The sequence below is a fragment of the Rattus norvegicus genome, chromosome 8 (genome assembly GCF_036323735.1).
Source record: "Rattus norvegicus strain BN/NHsdMcwi chromosome 8, GRCr8, whole genome shotgun sequence".
NCBI classification, from domain to species: Eukaryota; Metazoa; Chordata; class Mammalia; order Rodentia; family Muridae; genus Rattus; species Rattus norvegicus.
Window position 1 is genome coordinate 54,046,929 of NC_086026.1, and position 17,968 is coordinate 54,064,896.

General features: G+C 45.9%; 1 protein-coding gene across 10 annotated transcripts in view; it reads right to left on the reverse strand.

Moving 5' to 3' along the window:
• The window catches only part of Kmt2a (lysine methyltransferase 2A), a 75,673-nt gene that overhangs the window by 33,382 nt on the left and 24,323 nt on the right, over positions 1 to 17,968 (reverse strand). For 8 of the 10 annotated variants that reach the window (NM_001419940.1, NM_001108139.2, XM_039082347.2 and 5 more), the window contains 10 exons: positions 15,121 to 15,190; positions 9,481 to 12,131; positions 8,618 to 8,795; positions 7,006 to 7,240; positions 5,169 to 5,233; positions 4,288 to 4,725; positions 4,064 to 4,137; positions 3,300 to 3,431; positions 2,732 to 2,845; positions 22 to 168 (listed from right to left, as the gene is read on the reverse strand). In NM_001419940.1, the coding sequence (NP_001406869.1) occupies positions 22 to 168; positions 2,732 to 2,845; positions 3,300 to 3,431; positions 4,064 to 4,137; positions 4,288 to 4,725; positions 5,169 to 5,233; positions 7,006 to 7,240; positions 8,618 to 8,795; positions 9,481 to 12,131; positions 15,121 to 15,190 (4,104 nt within the window). Of the gene's footprint in view, positions 1 to 21; positions 169 to 2,731; positions 2,846 to 3,299; positions 3,432 to 4,063; positions 4,138 to 4,287; positions 4,726 to 5,168; positions 5,234 to 7,005; positions 7,241 to 8,617; positions 8,796 to 9,480; positions 12,132 to 15,120; positions 15,191 to 17,968 lie in introns of those variants that run through there. The other 2 variants (XM_039082348.2, XM_063265436.1) reach the window with 2 other exon arrangements.

Consider the following 17,968-nt stretch of genomic DNA (forward strand, 5'->3'; position numbering starts at 1 on the left):
TGCTGCCAAGACTAGGTCTACCTTTGTAGCCTGATGCTGCCTTCCACAGACGTGGCAGAACTTGCAGCGGCGACAACACCAGTTTTCCAGCTGGTCCTCCAGAGGGCGCTCATTCTCCTCTAAGCAAAACTTGTGGAAGGGTTCACAACACACTTGGCAATACACAAACTGCAGCAAGAAGAGAACAAAGCATGTAGCCAGGGTGCACGGAGAAATAACAACCACAGTGTATTTACATCCTGTGGGTCCCAGGCATCCACTGCGATAAGCCAGTGCACCAAAATGTGAATCTTGCAGTCTTCCAGGATGCACATGAAGAAAACAGTACAATGACCTCCCTCGTTCAGCGATACAAATTCTGTCTCGTAGCTGACACTATTAGAAGTGTAACTGGCCAGGGTGGCGCACACCCTTGATCCCGGCAGTAGAGAGAGGCAAGTGGTACTCTGTGAATTTGAGGCCAGCCTGGTGTACAAAGTAAGTTCCTGGTTCAAAAAACCATTGTCTAAGATTCCTTTTGATATATATGAAGTAAATTTTATTTTTATGCTTCCCTCAAATATCTCTTTAAGTATAGGTCTATGCAAATATCCTAAAGCTTGAAAAGAATGAAAGAAAGAAAAAATACCTAAAATATTTCTGGTCTCAAGTATTGAAATAAGAAGATGCGCTTGACCTGTACTTAATTCGACATATGGAATTAAGCAGTCACGTAGCAACACAAGAGATTCAGGCAGCCAAAATGATAAAATGATAAAATGATTAAAAAAAAATGTAAGATTTAACAGGGCGTGGTGTACACACCTCTAATTCCAGCACTTAGGAGGCTAAGGAATGAGGTGAGAGTTTGAAGTTTGAGACTGGCCTGGGCTACACAGAAGGCCCTGCCTCGAAAGGTGGAACAGAATGTGCTAAATGCAGGAAGAGAGACCTCGAGAGGTACAGACAAACTGTACACAGGGGAGCTGGGTGGGAGGAGGCAGGAGGGCTTTACCGCGTGTGTGTTGATTCTCACGGACACTGTGAGGATGACCCACACTTCCCAGCCGTCATTAAAAAGTACATTTTATATCGGCAGAGGATTGTTAAAAATACGACAACCTCTTCCCAAGGACCTAAGTGTAATGCCTAGCACCCAGGTGGTTCCAATTCTTGAAAATCCTGGGCCTCCGAGGGCGCTGCACTCACGTGGACATGCTCCCATACAGAGACACGTGTGATTAAAAATATTAAAAGGAGGAATGGAGAGATGGCTCAGAGGTTAAGAGCACTGACTGTTCTTCCAGAGGTCCTGAGTTCAAATCCCAGCAACTGCATGATGGTTCACAACCATCTGTAAAGAGATCTGATGCCCTCTCCTGGTGTGTCTGAAGACAGCGATGGTGGACTCACATAAATAAATCTTAAAAAAATAATAAAGGTAATATTAAAAAAAAACCTAACAACCCTCAACTTTCTTCTGAGCAAACAAAAGCCCTGTTTTTATTACAGGGACAAGCGGTTAGACTTCAGGAAGGTCTGCAAGTAGGTGTGAGCAATGCACCAGTGTTAGCTTCCTAATCTTGATAAGGATACAGTGGTCACACACGCGTGTCCTCAACTTCAGGAAATGTACCCTGTCACAGAGGCAGAGCGACATCTGCTTGCTACTTGCTCACAGTCTTTAGAGAACAGAATATATAACCTATGTGTGTATACATTTCATTTCTTATTTTACACTTGATCTTAGCTGAAAGACTGAGAATCATTTTGTATTTTTTGGAAAATTCATATAAGCAGAAACAGAAAAAGGAACTCTGTTCACATTTGGAGAGTCTAGAAGAAGGCACGAGGTTTTTGTGTTTTCCTACAAGCCTGCCCTAAAATACATTACCATAAAAAAAATTTAATGGAAAATCCCTCAAGCAGTGGTTGTAATCTGTAGAGGTACAGTGCAGGCTGTGCGCTGCTGCTCACTCTAATTCTTTTTTTAATCTCTGGCCCCTAATTCTTCCTTTTCTCTTAGTCGGGGTCTTACCACGTGGCTAGGCTGAAGTTCACAGAGACCCCACTGCCTCTCTACCTCCTGAATGCGGAGAGAAGAGCGGCATTTTTATGCTGGCTCCTCCACTCCATTTTATTTTTATTTTATTTTATGGTTTTTCAAGACAGGGTTTCTCTGTGCAGCCCTGGGTGTCCTGGAAGTCATTTTCTAGACCAGGCTGGCCCCAAACTCACAGATATCCACCTGTCTCTATCTGAGTGGTGGACTAAGGGTAATGCCAGCACACGTGGGACCTGGACCAGTGCTTGGTCACTGGGGGGCTAATGACCGCCCCCACCATATGGACTATACTCTTATTTGTCCTTTTGAATTATCGATCTCTATTTTGCCCATTTTCTCCTGTGTATTTTTCTTATATTTTTGGTTGTGAGCCTAGCCTTTAACGGCTGAGCCATCTCTCCAGCCCCCTGTGTATCTTTCTACCTCTTAATAATTGCCGAGAGCTTTTTACACTCATAGGCATTCAATATAAAAACCAACGGCAACCTTTTTTTGTTCTAAGAGAAAAGTAAGAACTCCATAACAAAGACTAAATTAAAGACATGAAAGCATTTACTACTAGATTTCTAAAAATTTAAAAAAATGCTCAGTAGCTGTCCCAGGCAAGGAGACAAGACCTGCTAACTACTAAGAAAGGAATACAGCACGCGGCCCACCGTACAGAGGAGACAGAGAGAGGCGCCTTACCTCTACATGCCCACTACTGGCACAGAGAAAGCACACTACTCTGGGTGTTATGGGAACAGAGGTCAGGATCCCTAAGCCTCCCATCTCCCACACATTTTCTGCTTCACAGTCTTCCTGTGGGGAGAGAGACATGAAGATCACTTATGAAAGCTTCGCAGTGTCGAAACAAGGACAAAAAGCAAAAACACAGAGGGCCACCCGCACTGGAAACGCCAAGAGCGTTTCCCTGCTCTAAAGCACCCTAAACTTAGACGGTAACTATTGGAAGCCACTATGGGAGCAATGCCACTAAAACAGCTGCAAAGATACACCAGGTCTGCATGTACTAAGCTTTGCTGGCTTGGTAACACGAGTTTGAAATAATCCTCTTCCCGGAGGCTGCTTAGAAGCCCCTGCTTTTCAACCAGCCTACAAACTGGCCTCAGGCTGACTAGGCTTCTGTGTACCTGAACCAGCCTGTCAGCTGTAGTTCTTATTCATTCCTCTAGTGGGCGCTGTTTCCCCATCAACGCTTTTTTTTTTAAAGGTCATGCTGCTCAATCAAGGCATGATCTCTAAACACTTTTACCTTAAAGTCCACTCTGATCCTGTGGACTCCATCTGCTGGGATTTTCTGCTTGGAACTGATGCCATTCAAGAGTGGGTTGAGGATGTTCAAAGTGCCTGCATTCTCTTGCTTACTTACTGGAGGTGGCTTCTCCTGAGACGGAAGAGGAATGCAGAAAACAATGAGTTGCCCTCACTTGCAACAGGCGAGAATACAAATGCCCACCCTCGGATATGACACATTTTCCAGAAGTATCCTATAGAAGGAGAAGGGGAGCTAGCTGTGATAGCTCACACTGGATGCTGAAGTAGGAGGACTGTTGGAAGTTCAAGGCCAGCTTGAAGTAGATTGCGATCCTGTCTCAAGACAGAGGAAGGATAATCTGTCTGCATCCATAACAGAAACAGTGTGCACAGGTATGGGTTGCTTTTATAGACAAGTGTTATTAGCAGATAGATAGATAGATAGATAGATAGATAGATAGATAGATAGATAGAAAGAAAGAAAACATGCCAAATGGCTATTAGAACAAGCTGCTGCTAGACTATAGCATGCACAGCCACAATGAAGTGGGGGAAATCAACAAAGCAAAGAGACCAGAAAAACAAAACACCAATCAACCAAAGGGGGCGAAAGCTACACCTTAACTGTGGGAGATCCCACTGCCATGTCCAGAGAAGCAGGGGACAGTCTCATTCAGCCAAGAAAATGTCCAGGTCAAGGCTTCCCCACAGAATTGATCAGATGCAGCCTTAAAGAAGTGCAGAAGTCTGCTGTCCGCTTACCTTGTCCTTTGGTTTTTGTTTTACAGGGATACTTGGGCGGGGGGCCACTTTTTTCTGCTTGCTTTGCTCTGGCCCTAAAGGGTTCAAAACAGATTTTGGTCAGATGCCAGCAACGACTACTTTCAGACAGATTGGCCTGTGGAGAGGCCCATGCAAACAATCTTCTAGACTTCAAGGTGACACAACCAATCTGGTTTTCTGTTTTGCCTCTGTTCGGCACTCACCTGATTCTGGGGGTGGAGGCTGCTTCTTCTTGGGCTCACTTGGAATGGCCTTGGGAGCTTCTTTTTTCTGCAGTGCTGTGCTTGGAGGCTGAGGGGGGACGACTGCTGCTGGCTGGGAGACTTGCTTGCTGGACTTCCGGGATGCTGGAGTGCTGGCCTGTTTGGGTTCAGGTGCAGGTGCAGGTGCAGGTGCAGGTGCAGGTGCAGGTGCAGGTGCAGGCGCAGGCGCAGGCGCAGGCGCAGGGGCACCCCCTTCTTCAGTCTTTTCTTCCACAGGCTTTCGGGGTGGAGGCTCACTGCTGCTCTTCTTTGGGGCAGGCTCCTCCCGCACTGGCGGGGCAGCCTTCTGAGCAGACTCCAAGGAGCTCTTCACAACAGTGCTCTCTTTGCTTTCTTTCTTCTCAGTGGCCTTAGACTTTTTCTCTTTCTTTTTCACAGCTAGGAGAGCAAAACAAGAGCATCTATCCGTAAATGAGAAAAGTTTCCGTGGGAATAAAGTACAAGGCCTCTGTAAGAGTCTCGTTCTCAGACTCCTGCAGCCAAAGCAGGTACTCAGAGTCTCCACAAAGTTGAGGCCATGTTGATCAGGTAATACAGGGAAAGATTACGGCTCTAGCAAATGAGCAGAGCTCTGATTTTTACATGAACTTTAAACAAGTGTCTTAATTATGAAAGATTCCAAACGTACCCCAAAATAAAGAGCCAAGTGAACCCCAAGTGCCTATCATCCAGATCCAACCACCAACTCCCCAGGAGAGAGCAGAACTTCAAAAGAAAAACAAAACAAAAACAAAAGCCTAGTACTCTCTTTGCACTGAACGAACACAGCCATATGACATTAAAGCATGGGGCATGATGGGAAGACTCTCTCACACCACTACCTTTAGTCTGCTTCTGAAGGTAGGCTTTGGAAGGCATCCACTGCAGATTCTGACATTTTCTCATCCTAGGGTAACAGAGGAGAAAGCGTAAGACAAACTGAATTTAAAAGAGAAGAAATAAACACTTCCTTGCTTGTTTGCAGAAAAGAGTGAGCTGCCCAGGGTCATTTGACAGAACAAGAACTTCTTAGGATTCAGTTTAATTTGAACCTTTAAAATCCTTGGATCGACAATTTTACCTACCTTTAGGATCTAAAAGGACCAGATGTCATATCATCTTTGAAATGGTACTCAAATTTCTTGTAATTTAATATGGACTTGTACCCCACAGAGATTACCGCTCCCCTCTCCTCTTCCTGCCTGTCTTCTGTCCTTCCTGCTTTGAGACAGTGTCCCTTACAGCCCAGGTTACACTACAGTAGAGGGATGGTACTGAACTCTGGACTCCCCTGACTCTGTCTCTCAAGTGCTGGCTTCAGAGTGGACACCAGACATGATGATCAGTATTTCTTACAGTCAAATAATTACTGCTCTCTTATGAGACTTAATATTCATGTTCACACAGCAGTAACAAAAACTCACCGAGCCCTTTGCTACTAGACAATTACAGGTGTGTTTCATGACTGATATGTTTCACCCCATAGTTTAAATTTAACAAAATTTAAACTTAATTTGATTCAAACTGCACTAAATCCATGCTCATCACTCCACAAATGAATATATTCCAGGCCCCAAACATTCTATTTTTGGAACTGGGGAGTGAACATCGGGTCTCACATGTTTAAGGCACAAAGTCCGCTGTGAGCTACGTGCATTGCTCGTGTCCAATCCACTGTCACCTCAAAATGCAGTTCAGGCACCTTTTTACATTATGCAAATTAAACTACTTCTTGACATTGAAGTACCCAAACAAAATTCTTACTTAAGTCCAGAAACCAAAACATAGAACTTTGTTTCTTTGAGATAGTCTCAGTACATAATCCAGGTTAATCTTGAACTCATAGGGGTCTTCCCTCCCCCTCCCCGGTGCTGGGCTTACAGGCATGAGCTTCCACACCCGTTTTAGGACAGCTTCCTGTCTCCTAGAGACTCCATCCCTGAGTGAGCGACTGAGCGACTCTGTATCATATTAATCGCGTTAATGTCATTCATTTGGTGAGCATCTCTTGTGCCAGGCACTTTGAGGGAAACCCACTTGCCAGAATTACTGTTTACGCAATTCTCCTAGTACATTTTAAACAAATCATCCCAAAAGGCAGAAAATGTGCCCCCACACTGACTGAAGAGGTAGTCTGTACCGAAGCCTCCAGATGCCGGGCTGAGAGAATGTGCATGGCAGAGCCCTGGACAAGCACATGTGTAGGTTCAAGCCCCAGCACTGACACCACACCCACAAGAGAACCTGGATGAATGGAAATTCTCTGCAAGAGTCAGAAGGTCAAGCCTGCACGGACGAAAGGCGCCACACTACAGGTTTTAAGAAGAGACTATCCAAAGCGACACCAATACAGTCGTCACTGCGCACATGCAGCTATTAAGTTAAAACAATTAAAACTTAAGAATATAGCTCTCCAGTCACACTAACCTCTTGTCAGGTCCTCAGTGGGCACGTGGCGCTACTGCGTGCCATACTGAAGTAGCCAGAGGGGAGGTTTCCATTACCCAGACTGTCCTAGGTGGCATGGCTGCAGAACACTTAGCTCAGACCTCATCACATCACCAAACGGAGCTCTGCCTCTAACTAACCTAGAGGCCCGGCAGGTCAGTGCGAGCACACCAGGCTGTCACCCTGTGTGACAAACCGTGAGGTCACTGCCTCAGAGGAAGACTCACTCACTTGCAGCATTGCTTCTTTATGTTGCGGCCACCGAACTTGGGCTTGTCCAAGCAATTAGTACAGACGCCACAGTCCTCAGGCACCTGGCAGCCAGGGCACTGTCCACACCGCCTCGACCGCCGCCCCTTCTTCACCGGAGGCTCCTGCGGCGCCTTGTTTCTGGTGACAGGCTTAATCGGTTTGATGGGTGGAGCAAGGGGTTCAGCATCTTCTGAGCCAGCAATTGATGACTTGTCTGTCAAGAAAAATGGAGCCTTAGCTCCTAGGGGATTTCTAATACCTTCCTGAGAAACCCTCATAGTCCCTTTGTATCATTAGGTACTTTAAACCTCATCTGAAGGGCTAGTCAAAATAGAAGAATTTACAACAGTTCCATACCCAGAACTCAGAGGTGGTCAAAACAATGACCAAAATGCTTTTAAACACCTTCTTTACCTTATCGCTCGATGGAAACAAAAATCTGAATACTGAAAACAAAACACCCTGACTGCAAATGAAAACAAGCCGGGCCTCCGAGAACTCTCTCTAGATGACCGTCAGGAGAAGGCACTGGCCTTTCAGGGTCAGATGGCAGTCATGAGTACAAGCCTAGCCTGTTGGTTGTTTTGTTTTTGTCAACTTCACACAAGCTACCGTTATCTGGGAAGAGGAACTTCATTGAGAACATGCCTCTGCCTGTAGACATGTCTGAAGGACAGTTTTCTGAGAAGCGACTAACAGCTGGTGCCGTCCCTGGGCAGGTGGTCCTGAGTTCTATAAGAAAGGGAGGCTAACAAGCCATGAGGATTGAGTCAGTAAGCAGTGGTCCTCCAGGCTCTCGCTTCAGTTCCTGCCTCCAGGCTCCTGCCCTGAGCTCTGCCGTGGCTTCTCTCAGTGATTCAGTGGGACCCGAGAGCTGTAACATGAAATAAACCCTTTCCTCCCCAGTTGCTTTTGACCATGGTATTCTGTTCAGAGAAGCAGTTGAAAGCCTAATTAATAGAGTCCTTCACAGATCTCTGATTCCAGGAAGTGTTAATGAGCAAGGGATCTAACTTCTGTGTTCTGAACACTTCTATATAACGAGGTCACACTCAGCACAGCTGCCCCCAGGCAGGCTCTTAGTGTCGCCTTCGCAGGCGAGGGGGGAGAGTACCTGTGCTTTGGGCTGGTCAGTCTGTTTGAGACTCTTACTCTTCCCTATCTTGCAGAGCTGGGCTTTGGCCTTTTTTAGGAGGCTGGCAACCCTCTTGCCAGTCCTTGGAAGCTTGTCTGCCTGAGCCAACATGGAGCCTATGGAGTACTGTTTTTGAGAGAAGAGACACCTCTGACAGCCTGGTCAAACCTTTCTTCTACTACACAGCAGTCTAGGAAGGCTTTGCCCAGTCTTCCTTCTTCCCTTTCAGGAGTTAAACTTGTATCTGCATCTGATGCTAACCAGTCTTCCCTGGGTACCTTCCTTTTCTCTCTGAGGCACTTCCTCTAACTAAGTCCTCACGTATTTGATACCCTCTGGCTACCTGGTTTGGGTTTGTTCAGTTTTAATCCAGTCTAACAAACTACGAGGAACCTACTGGCATCTGCAGAACGAAAGCATATAAATGCAGCTCCAAGGTCGACTTCCCTGACTTACCATCATTCCCCATGGAAGACAAAATTTTTTCTCGTTCTTCCCACGGTAAGGCACTCAAGGTGGGCATGTCGTCAGGAAACACAGCTCGCTTGCGGCCAAGGGCGACAGCAGCTCTTCTGCAGACATGTTTGATCCGGGGTCCTCGCACAGAGGTTTCTGAAGAATCACTTTCTTGACCCTGAGTGTGAAATAAGTCACAAATAAAGACAACCATGCATGTTGCAACTATGACTGAAGGAGGCCAAAGTATACCTGACCAACTTAGTATGATCTATCATCAGAGCGGACAGCTCTAACTATTCCTAGCCGGTAAGCCAATATGCAAATCAGCTACCTCTCCACCCTACCTACACTGTCCCCTCTAGGTTACATTAAAACATAGTTTTCTTTCTTTCTAAGATTTATTTATTTAATGTATGTGAGTACACTGTAGCTCTCTCCAGACACACCAGAAGAGGGCATCAGATCCCATTACAGATTGTTGTGAGCCACCGTGTGGTTGCTGGGAATTGAACTCAGGACCTCTGGAAGAACAGTCAGTGCTCTTAACCACTGGGCCATCTCTCCAGCCCCTGGACCATAGTTTTCTACTTCTTAAAATGCTATAGGTCCTTGAAGGACCACTGCACATACCACCCGTCTCCTAGCTCCCGTAATCGATGCAGCTCAAACACTTAAGCCTAACCCAAACCTGCCCCAAGAAGGGGCTCCATGGACTTGGTTTTTTCTTTTTCTTTTTTTTTTTCTTTTTTTCGGAGCTGGGGACCGAACCCAGGGCCTTGCGCTTGCTAGGCAAGCACTCTACCACGGAGCTAAATCCCCAACCCCCGGACTTGGTTTTAACAGGCGAGCTGGGAGAGTACCTGTGCTTTGGGCTGGTCAGTCTGTTTGAGACTCTTACTCTTCTCTATCTTGCAGAGCTGGGCTTTGGCCTTTTTTAGGAGGCTGGCAACCCTCTTGTCAGTCATTGGAAGCTTGTCTGCCTGAGCCAACATGGAGCCTATGGAGGAAGTGGAATGTTTAACAGTGCTAGGTGAAGGAGTGGAAAGGCAGAGGGTTTTCTCCTTCTCCAGGGATGGGGCAGTTGGGCCGAGATCCAAGTTGTTTTTTTCCAGATTTCCTCTCCCTTTCTTTATAAGAATTTTGGCTTTGACAGCTGTTGTGTCCCCAAGAGTCACAGGAGCAATATCAGCCCCAGAATCAAGTGATGAAGACTTCTTCCGCCCTGTTGCTTTTTTGGCAGAAGATGAAGTGCCAACATCTTCTCCAGCAACCTTCTCTTTGGAAACCCGACCCACAGGATACAAAGCAGAGCTACTCTGAATGTCTGAGCCCTTTTTCCTTTTCTCTTTCCTTGACTCCCGCTTATTCTCCTTCTCTCTCTCCCGGTCTCTCTCTCTACTCTTGTCCTTCTCCACGCTCTTGTCAGCATCGCGATCTTTGGACAGCTCCTCCGGGGCTGTGTCTTTCTTTCTCCCCTTCTCGGTCTGAGAGCCTGGGGTGAACCACGGGAAGAGAGCAGGGCTGTTTGATGAAAACGGCTCTGCCGGAGCACTAGTCTGCTTCCTTGCTCTCTGACTTTTCTCTGTAGATTCCCCAGACTGAGTTAGGGAGTGAGAAGGAAAAGTAAAAGTTGGGTTTAAGGCACTAGCGGCAAGAGGACTAACGGGAATGCTTAATGAGGAGGAGACAGAAGACGGGGGAGTGAGAGGTGACAGCTCAGAGGTGCTAAGCCTTCCGCTTCTTGTCCTCATGGAGTGAGAAGGTGATCTTGGTTCAGACCGAATCGGACTAAACACTTTCCTTTTCCTTTTTCTATTAGATACTCCCGAAGAGGACGCTCCAGAAGAAGTTCGATTACTAGGCAAGGTCACAGACTCAAATATTCTAGAGTGTGCCTCACTTGGAGTAAATCTGGGAGCTCTCAGAATGGGGCTCCTCTTATGAATATCAAACCTTGTTCCAGAATGGAGTGGTGAGAACAACCGGGCCGAAGCTGCAGAACCAGATGCAGAAAAACCAGAAGCGAAGCCGACATCCTCGGGAGTCAGTGGAGGGGGTCGGAAGTTATCAAATATTGGTTTGCGAATCAGACCTTCTTTGGCATACTTTGCTGAGGAAAAGTACTGTGGCTCTGACCTCGAATGCTTTAAAGAAGTCCACCTAAATGTTGGCTCCCGCAAAATAGATTTCCGCTTCCCTTGCATGGGAGCAGCAGAAGCAGGCAGGAATGGTGATGCTAAGGGGATGGTGGGAGGCATGAGCCAAGGCGTGTGGTCAGAGATGCCGGAGGCTGGCTGCAGTGGAGGGGGAGGAGTAAGCAGAGGTGGAGGTGGCGAGGAGGAGGTCTGCTGCTGTGGGGCACTTTGTAGAGTTGGTAATTTTTTAGTTGTTCTAGATCCAAAGCTTCTCTCAGACATCGAATACCGTCTGCCTCTCCTGTCATTACTTTCATTTTCTGGGGACTGGGAAATAGGCAGTGGGGTATGAACTTCGGGGGTATTACTCCGCTCCTCGGGAAGTGCCTGGATCTCTTCGGAGGCCTGGGAATCTGAGGTGGTATCGATACTGGGACTGCTAGATCGGGAGGAGTCTGAAGACATCTGAGAGGAGTGCTGGGAAGCTGCACTGGACTTTTCGGAAGATCCGCAGGATGTGGCGCTGAACCTACTGTTGGGTGTAGATTCCAGTCGTGCAATTTTAATTGGAGGATCATAATCCTCATCCTCTATGAACCGTCGGGGAGTCTTGATGATCCTCGAGGAGATGGCACTGACCACAGGCATGATGAACTGCCGGATATTCTTGACTTGTGTCTTCACCTTCCTTCCCTGCAGCTGCGCTGCCTCCTTCTCGATTTTCTTCTGCGCCCCCTTCTTGGCCCTCTGCAGGAGCTGCTTAGCAATTGTGGCATCTGTCCTTTTAGAGGAAGGAATAATCCTGACCGGCTTAATCCTTCGAGGGCTTTGTCTGACAACTGTCTTATCTTCCTTTGTGAGTGGGGGTGTTCCTTCCTTGTCTTTCCGGACCTTCTGAGGCTTTTCCAGTTCAGAATTAATGAGAAGGCCTGAAGGGGTCTTTATCCGTTCCGTGGATGGAGGCCTTCCTCGCCGTCTTACAATCTGTACCCCCTTCCTTCCTATCTGGAGCTTCCCTGTCTTAAACTTAGACTTGAGAGGAGACAGTTTACCTGCTCTTAACTTTTTAATCTTTGTGGCTTGCTGGAACATAGCAGAAGGGGTCCGTTTAACTTTTTTCAGGCTGTCCTCTTTGCTTCCTTGTGTTAACTCTGCAATGTCCTTTCCATGTGTGATTTTGATCTTCACCCCAGGGAAGGTGGGAGGTCTTCCTCTCTTCTTTTCTATGCTCTTAGAATCCTTCTTCTTGATTTTATCTGTAGATTTGGTCTCTGATTTATTTAGAGGGGAAAACACAGATGGGTCTGAGAGGATAGCTGGATTTCGGTCAGAGCCACTTCTAGGTCTCCCGCGAGGTTTTCGAGGACTAGCTTTAACTGTGTGTGGAAATTAAACAATGAAGAGCATATATTTAGCCGTGTAGTTCAGGTCTTAAGTAAGCCGAATATAATTTAGCACAGGTCACTGGGTAGCGAGCTCACTGGGGCTACTGAGTCAATGCTACATCTTAACTGTGCTTAACTTCTTCTCACCAAATATCACCTCAAAGAAATTAAGTCAATAACACAATAACACTAACACCCCCACCTGAAAAGAAAACATCTAATTACTTTTTTGATGTAAAAATCAAAATAAGGTTTTCAACTGAAGTGATCTAGAAAACAGAAATTCTGGCTTCTCAGATGAGCAAGTTTTTAAACCTTTCCTAAAATTAAAAGAATAAATAAAATAACTGTTTTAAAAAAACAAAAAACAAAAAACAAAAAAAAAAATCAGCTCACGAAGAGCAAGAGTTAAGAACATGTTTCAAAAGCTGAGAGTGGTAGTGATCAGGAAGCCGAGAGACAGAGGGCTAAGCCTGAGGTCAGCCTTGAACTGCACAGAAAGACCTGTCTCAAAACAAAGCAAAGCATCCACACCAAAATAAAACAAAAGCGCGCGCGCGCGCGCGCGCGCGCACACACACACACACACACCCTCAGCTCAACCCGATGACAATGGACATTCCAACTTTTCAATCTGTAACTGTGACTTTGAATAAATTTGAACGTCAATTTTCACGTGAACAGACTCCTCCCCCGGCAGCTCGGCAGCCTGCATTTCCAATCTGTTCTGGTAGAGTAAACTAAGGAAGGAGCACTTCAGAGACAAACGCCTACTCCGGAGACACTGGCTCAGTCGCCGGCGTGTAGTACGAGAGTGAGTCAAGGCCATGGCTGTGTGATGAGCTCCTGAGTCTACTGTCCCCAGGGCTTCTTCAACTGCTTAGGCCCAAGGCACAAAACGATCTAGCCTCAGTTGATGGGAAGGTCAAAGCGACAATCGATTCAGACAGATCATTGCCATTTCAGATAAAAGAAAACACTAGATGTGATGGGGCACACCTGTACACCGAACACTAAGGAGGCAGAGGCTGGAGACTACCCGCAAGTTTAAGGTCATCCTGATCTGCCTATGGAGTTCTAGCCAGGGTCACATATTGGCCACATCTTCTTAGAAACAGGATTTTCCAAAATTATACAGATGGTCAGCCTGCTACTATGAAGACAGTTAAGGAGCAATACTGCCCTAACACCTAACACAGCTTGTACTGAAAATGCACTAAGGACTGGCTCTGCCTCTGCCTCTGCCTCTGCCTCTGCCTCTGCCTCTGGCTCTGGCTCTGGCTCTGGCTCTGGCTCTGGCTCTGGCTCTGGCTCTGGCTCTGGCTCTGGCTCTGGCAGCCAGGTTCACACGTGCAAAGCAAGGAAAGACAGACACCTCAAGTTCAAGGTTAGTCAGGGCTACACAGTGAGCTCATGCCAACCTGGGCTAAAAAAAAAAGCCCATGTTTGTTTGTTTGAATTCTTTCTTAGTTTCTCAGTGTTATATAATACGTCTCTCTTCTGAGACCAAAATCTCCCTTACTAGACATCAAAAGAGACTTCAGACACTATGAATATTTGTGCTATGGAGTTGATTTCCAACACAACAGAAATCAACCAGGTCTAATGGCTCAACTTCCCAATAGAAACACAAATGCATTCCCCACCAAGCAACATAGGAGACTTCCCTTAACAGATTAAGAGTTTACAAACCTATCCTCAATATATACTAATTATAACCAAAGTGCTGGACTATAAGGCAGTAGATAGCAGCTCATAAACATCCAGATGCTTTACAATAGCAAGAGCATTCGAGGTAAACTGATGCCAAGAAAAACCTCACTTGGAAACCACTGTGAATTAGCAAAGACTACAGACTTGACTCCTTAACCCTGTGGGGCATTTCATGGGGCTGCCCAGACGACTTCAGCAATTCTGAAAACCACTTCTATATTACTTTTTAAAAGAAGCTTTCACAGACAAGTAGAAAAAGCAGAGCAGAGAGGGTCCTTACTCAGCTGGCTAACTTCTTACTCTCAAGACACACTTGCTTATGTCAGCGTCCTCGTTTTTGTTAACTGTAAGCGAAGAGTTAGAGTAAGCATCCCTAAGTCCCTTTCCTGTACAAAGACATAAGATTCCATCGCCTCTGAAAGAGACCACTGCTACTGTCCAAATAACAGGGCCTACGATACTGGTTCCAGTAACTAGGTATCAATATCATCAATGAATGGGCAAACAAAAGTTGCCACCTTGGGTGTTTAATTAGTTTACTATATAGTATTTAATGACTCCTAACTGAGAGCCAAATGTCAGCAACCATCACAGATTAAACAGAGTAAAAACATCTAACAATATTACTCGTCTGTTTATCCACAAAACCAAAACCATACAAGTCTACTGACAAGATGAGGAGTCGACTTCCCATCAGAAGAACCTCAAGTCTTCCCTCCAACTCAATTATCCAAGCTAATGAAGGTGACATCCGCTGGCTATCTTAGGAAAGAAACTGCTTGTAGGTCTAGAATTTTGTTGAGAACATTGATAAATAGTGCTAATAACTGGAAGCATCCACGTAATTTTCAGTTTCTTTATTTTAGTACAGCCTTTTAAGGGTTAGGTCAAATGGTATCGTATAGAGCCAACACGTTTCTGGTTCTTTGACAATAGTACACTATATTTCATCTACAAAAAACCAAGAGCCAACCCCGCCCCCACCTCCTGCTGCCCCACAAACATAAATGCTACCATAGAATAGAACATGATAAGCTTAACCAAGTTTCCCAAAATCATTCTGTGGAAACCTACTTCCCATGCCCAAGTATTACCCAGAAAAACACAGAGAGGAATTTACAAGCACAGGCAGCAGGAACCAGTCCGTCCAGTCTAGCTCACACCTTGTTTCCTAGCCTGGACTGCAGTCATCCTTCCTCGCAACAAGAAGCCACACTCTCCTCACAGACAGAAGGCAGATCTGCGACACATGCTTCATTGGCCATACCTGAAGGAGACCTGGTGGGGCTTCGCACTCTGACTTCTTCATCTGAGCCAAAACCTAAGAACTGCTCATCCTACAACAAAGGAAAATAATTTTAAAATCAGAAACAAAAACGTAAGGGTGAATAAATCCCAGGGGAAATGCCTAGATGAAACGAGTGCATTGGGAAACTGGTCTGTGCGTCCTAATCAATATCCGGACAGTCTATAAAGCCATGGGCCCAGCCACGGAGCTCATTACACATAGTAATAATTGCGCGGTGCGGTCACTCAACAGAGCACTGAAAGCTCATCTCTGGTGAACATTAATGAAGGGATGGTTCTGAAGTTCAAACTACAGATACAGGCCCAAACCTTTAAAAGGTAAAGTTAATACTGATGAGCAAATCAATGTAAAAATACACAGCCACGAATAAAACAAGTATTATAGCTACAGACATATTGGGAACAGCAGGAACCATATGATGATCTCTTGCCTGCTAAAGATTATAGAGACCGGAAGTGCCTTAACCGGCAATTCCTTAACTTAGGAGCTGTTATTCAGATATGATTTCTGTACATCTGAGATTAGAGAGTCTCAACATGCATTTTATGGTACCATCTTAAAATGGCCTGTGGTAAGATCCCTAATGGTTGGCAGCAGTGATGGTGACAGGAATCGTAAACTGACCAAACACAGTGACGGGGAAACCTCTTATTCCCAATTCTGCTTAGGAAAGGTAAAAGTAAAAACTCTCCTTACCTCTAACTTTTAACCCACCATAAACATACTAAGAATCTTTTAGTCTATTTTGGACGAATTCTCAAGAAAAAGTCTACAGATTCTTGCTTCCAAGTAGAACCTAAGGCAAGGACGGGCAGGTGCGACCTCAGTTTTCCTCCCAAAGACCAAAGTTTTGTTAACACGAGAACAAAATATGACTTAACTCATAGCCCAGAGTAAAAAACATGCTTATATCTGGGAACAGCTCATTCTCCCCCTTAAACATTAGAATCTGCAGGGTAAGAAATACTCGGCAGATTTCAAAATTCTCTCTGAGCATTGCCGACCCCCCTTACAACACAGCTTCTCTATGGGGCTGGAGCCTGGAGACCTGATCCTTTACAGCCACGGGCATGGCACAGTTCCTAAGCATGGGAACAGCCGTATGAAATATTATTTGGACGATTAATAATTTCCTTTCCCTATATCCAATTAAAGTGATTTTCTGTGTCTTTCTTAATGTTTCCCAATATACCAGAGTCTGGGGGGAGGGGGGAACCACCTACTTAGAATCCTTAACTTCTCAAGCTAAGGTGGAATGCTGCCAAAGTCACACTGAAAACCATCTCTACTGTGGCGGGATGGAGCTCAGCAGGGAGAGTAACTGCCTAGCAGCATGACCCGCAGCGCTTCGTTAGGACCAGGCGTGACTACACACTTCTGTATCTCGTCCAACTTAGAAGTGGGGCAGGAGGAGCAGAAGTTCAGGGCCATCCTCATCTACTCCATGTACGACACTCAGTCCCTAACAAAAGGACAGCAACAGCACAATTCATAATACCCAAACTATGATACCAACCTCGACAGTCTTCCTAATACGTAAACCGTCGTCACCAACCACCACAACACATCTCCGTCGGCCCTGACCTGAGACGGACAACCATGACTCAGTCTCCGCTCCTGCTTGTTCCTGGGCACCTTACTTTATTAAGTAAGCGCTGTGCAACCCACCCATGCCCTTTAGTGACTGTTTCTCAGCATCTGTATCTAAAGTATCTGGAAACTCAAGTTCCTCCAATTACAAAATTAATTTTACTGAACCAGAGAGCGAGCGAGCACGAGAGCGAGAACGAGAGCAAGAGAGAGAGAAAGATCAATGAATATAGTATCAAAATCACTCCTCGGAGCTGGAGAAATGGTTTGGAGGCTAAAAGCATGCAAGGGTCTTCCAGGGGACCCGAGTTCAATTCCCAGGGTTCACATCCAGGCAGTTCACACTTTCCTGTGAACTCCGGCTTCAGGGAGCTTGAGGCCACAAGGAGTCCTTGGGTTCTCGAACTCACATGCACGCAGCTGAAAACTAAACACGTAAATGAGAGTCGTTCCTGAGGGGCTGGAAAGACGGCTCAGAGGTTAAGAATGATTGTGCTCTTCCAGAGGACCAGAGTTCAGATCCTAGCACCCACATTAGGCAGTTCACAACTACCTGTAATAATCTTTTAAAAAAAAAAGTCACCCTGACAAACTCATTTTTGTGAGGTAGTTTTTTCCAGGCGCCTAAGCTGGCATCATTATACGTGGCTCAATCTGAAGAGGAGGCCACAAGAGAACGAAGAGCCTAAAGTGCCCAGGAGGCAGGCTGTATACCTTGGCAGCTACACTTTAAAAAGAGTAACACCTCCCCTGTGGGAATTTATTCCTGTTAGCTATCACTTCTGTTGGCACGATTCCCTCTGAGTCTCTTGCTACTTGCTATAAAATACCAAGGTTTTATGTTGTATTTTAAAGACTCACGCTCATAATTACTAGTGCTTAATTAGATGGGAATTTTTCTTTTCCCTAGACGGGGCCTTTGCTATGAAACCCAGATTGGCCTCAAACTCATGATCCCTCTGCCTGAGCTTCCGGTGTGCTAGGATTACAGGCGTGTGCCACCGTGACTGCTTAGCCGAAGGGATTTCTTTTTTAATGTGTTTACTGGGGTGATGAGCTGGCTTAACTGGTAAAGGTATTTATGGCCAAGTTCGATGGCCTCCCTTTGATCCCCAGGACTCACGGTAAAACGAGAGAGCTGACCTGAAGGTTGTCCCCCGATCCCTGTATGTGTACATACGATACAAGACATCACACACATATAAGGTATCACACA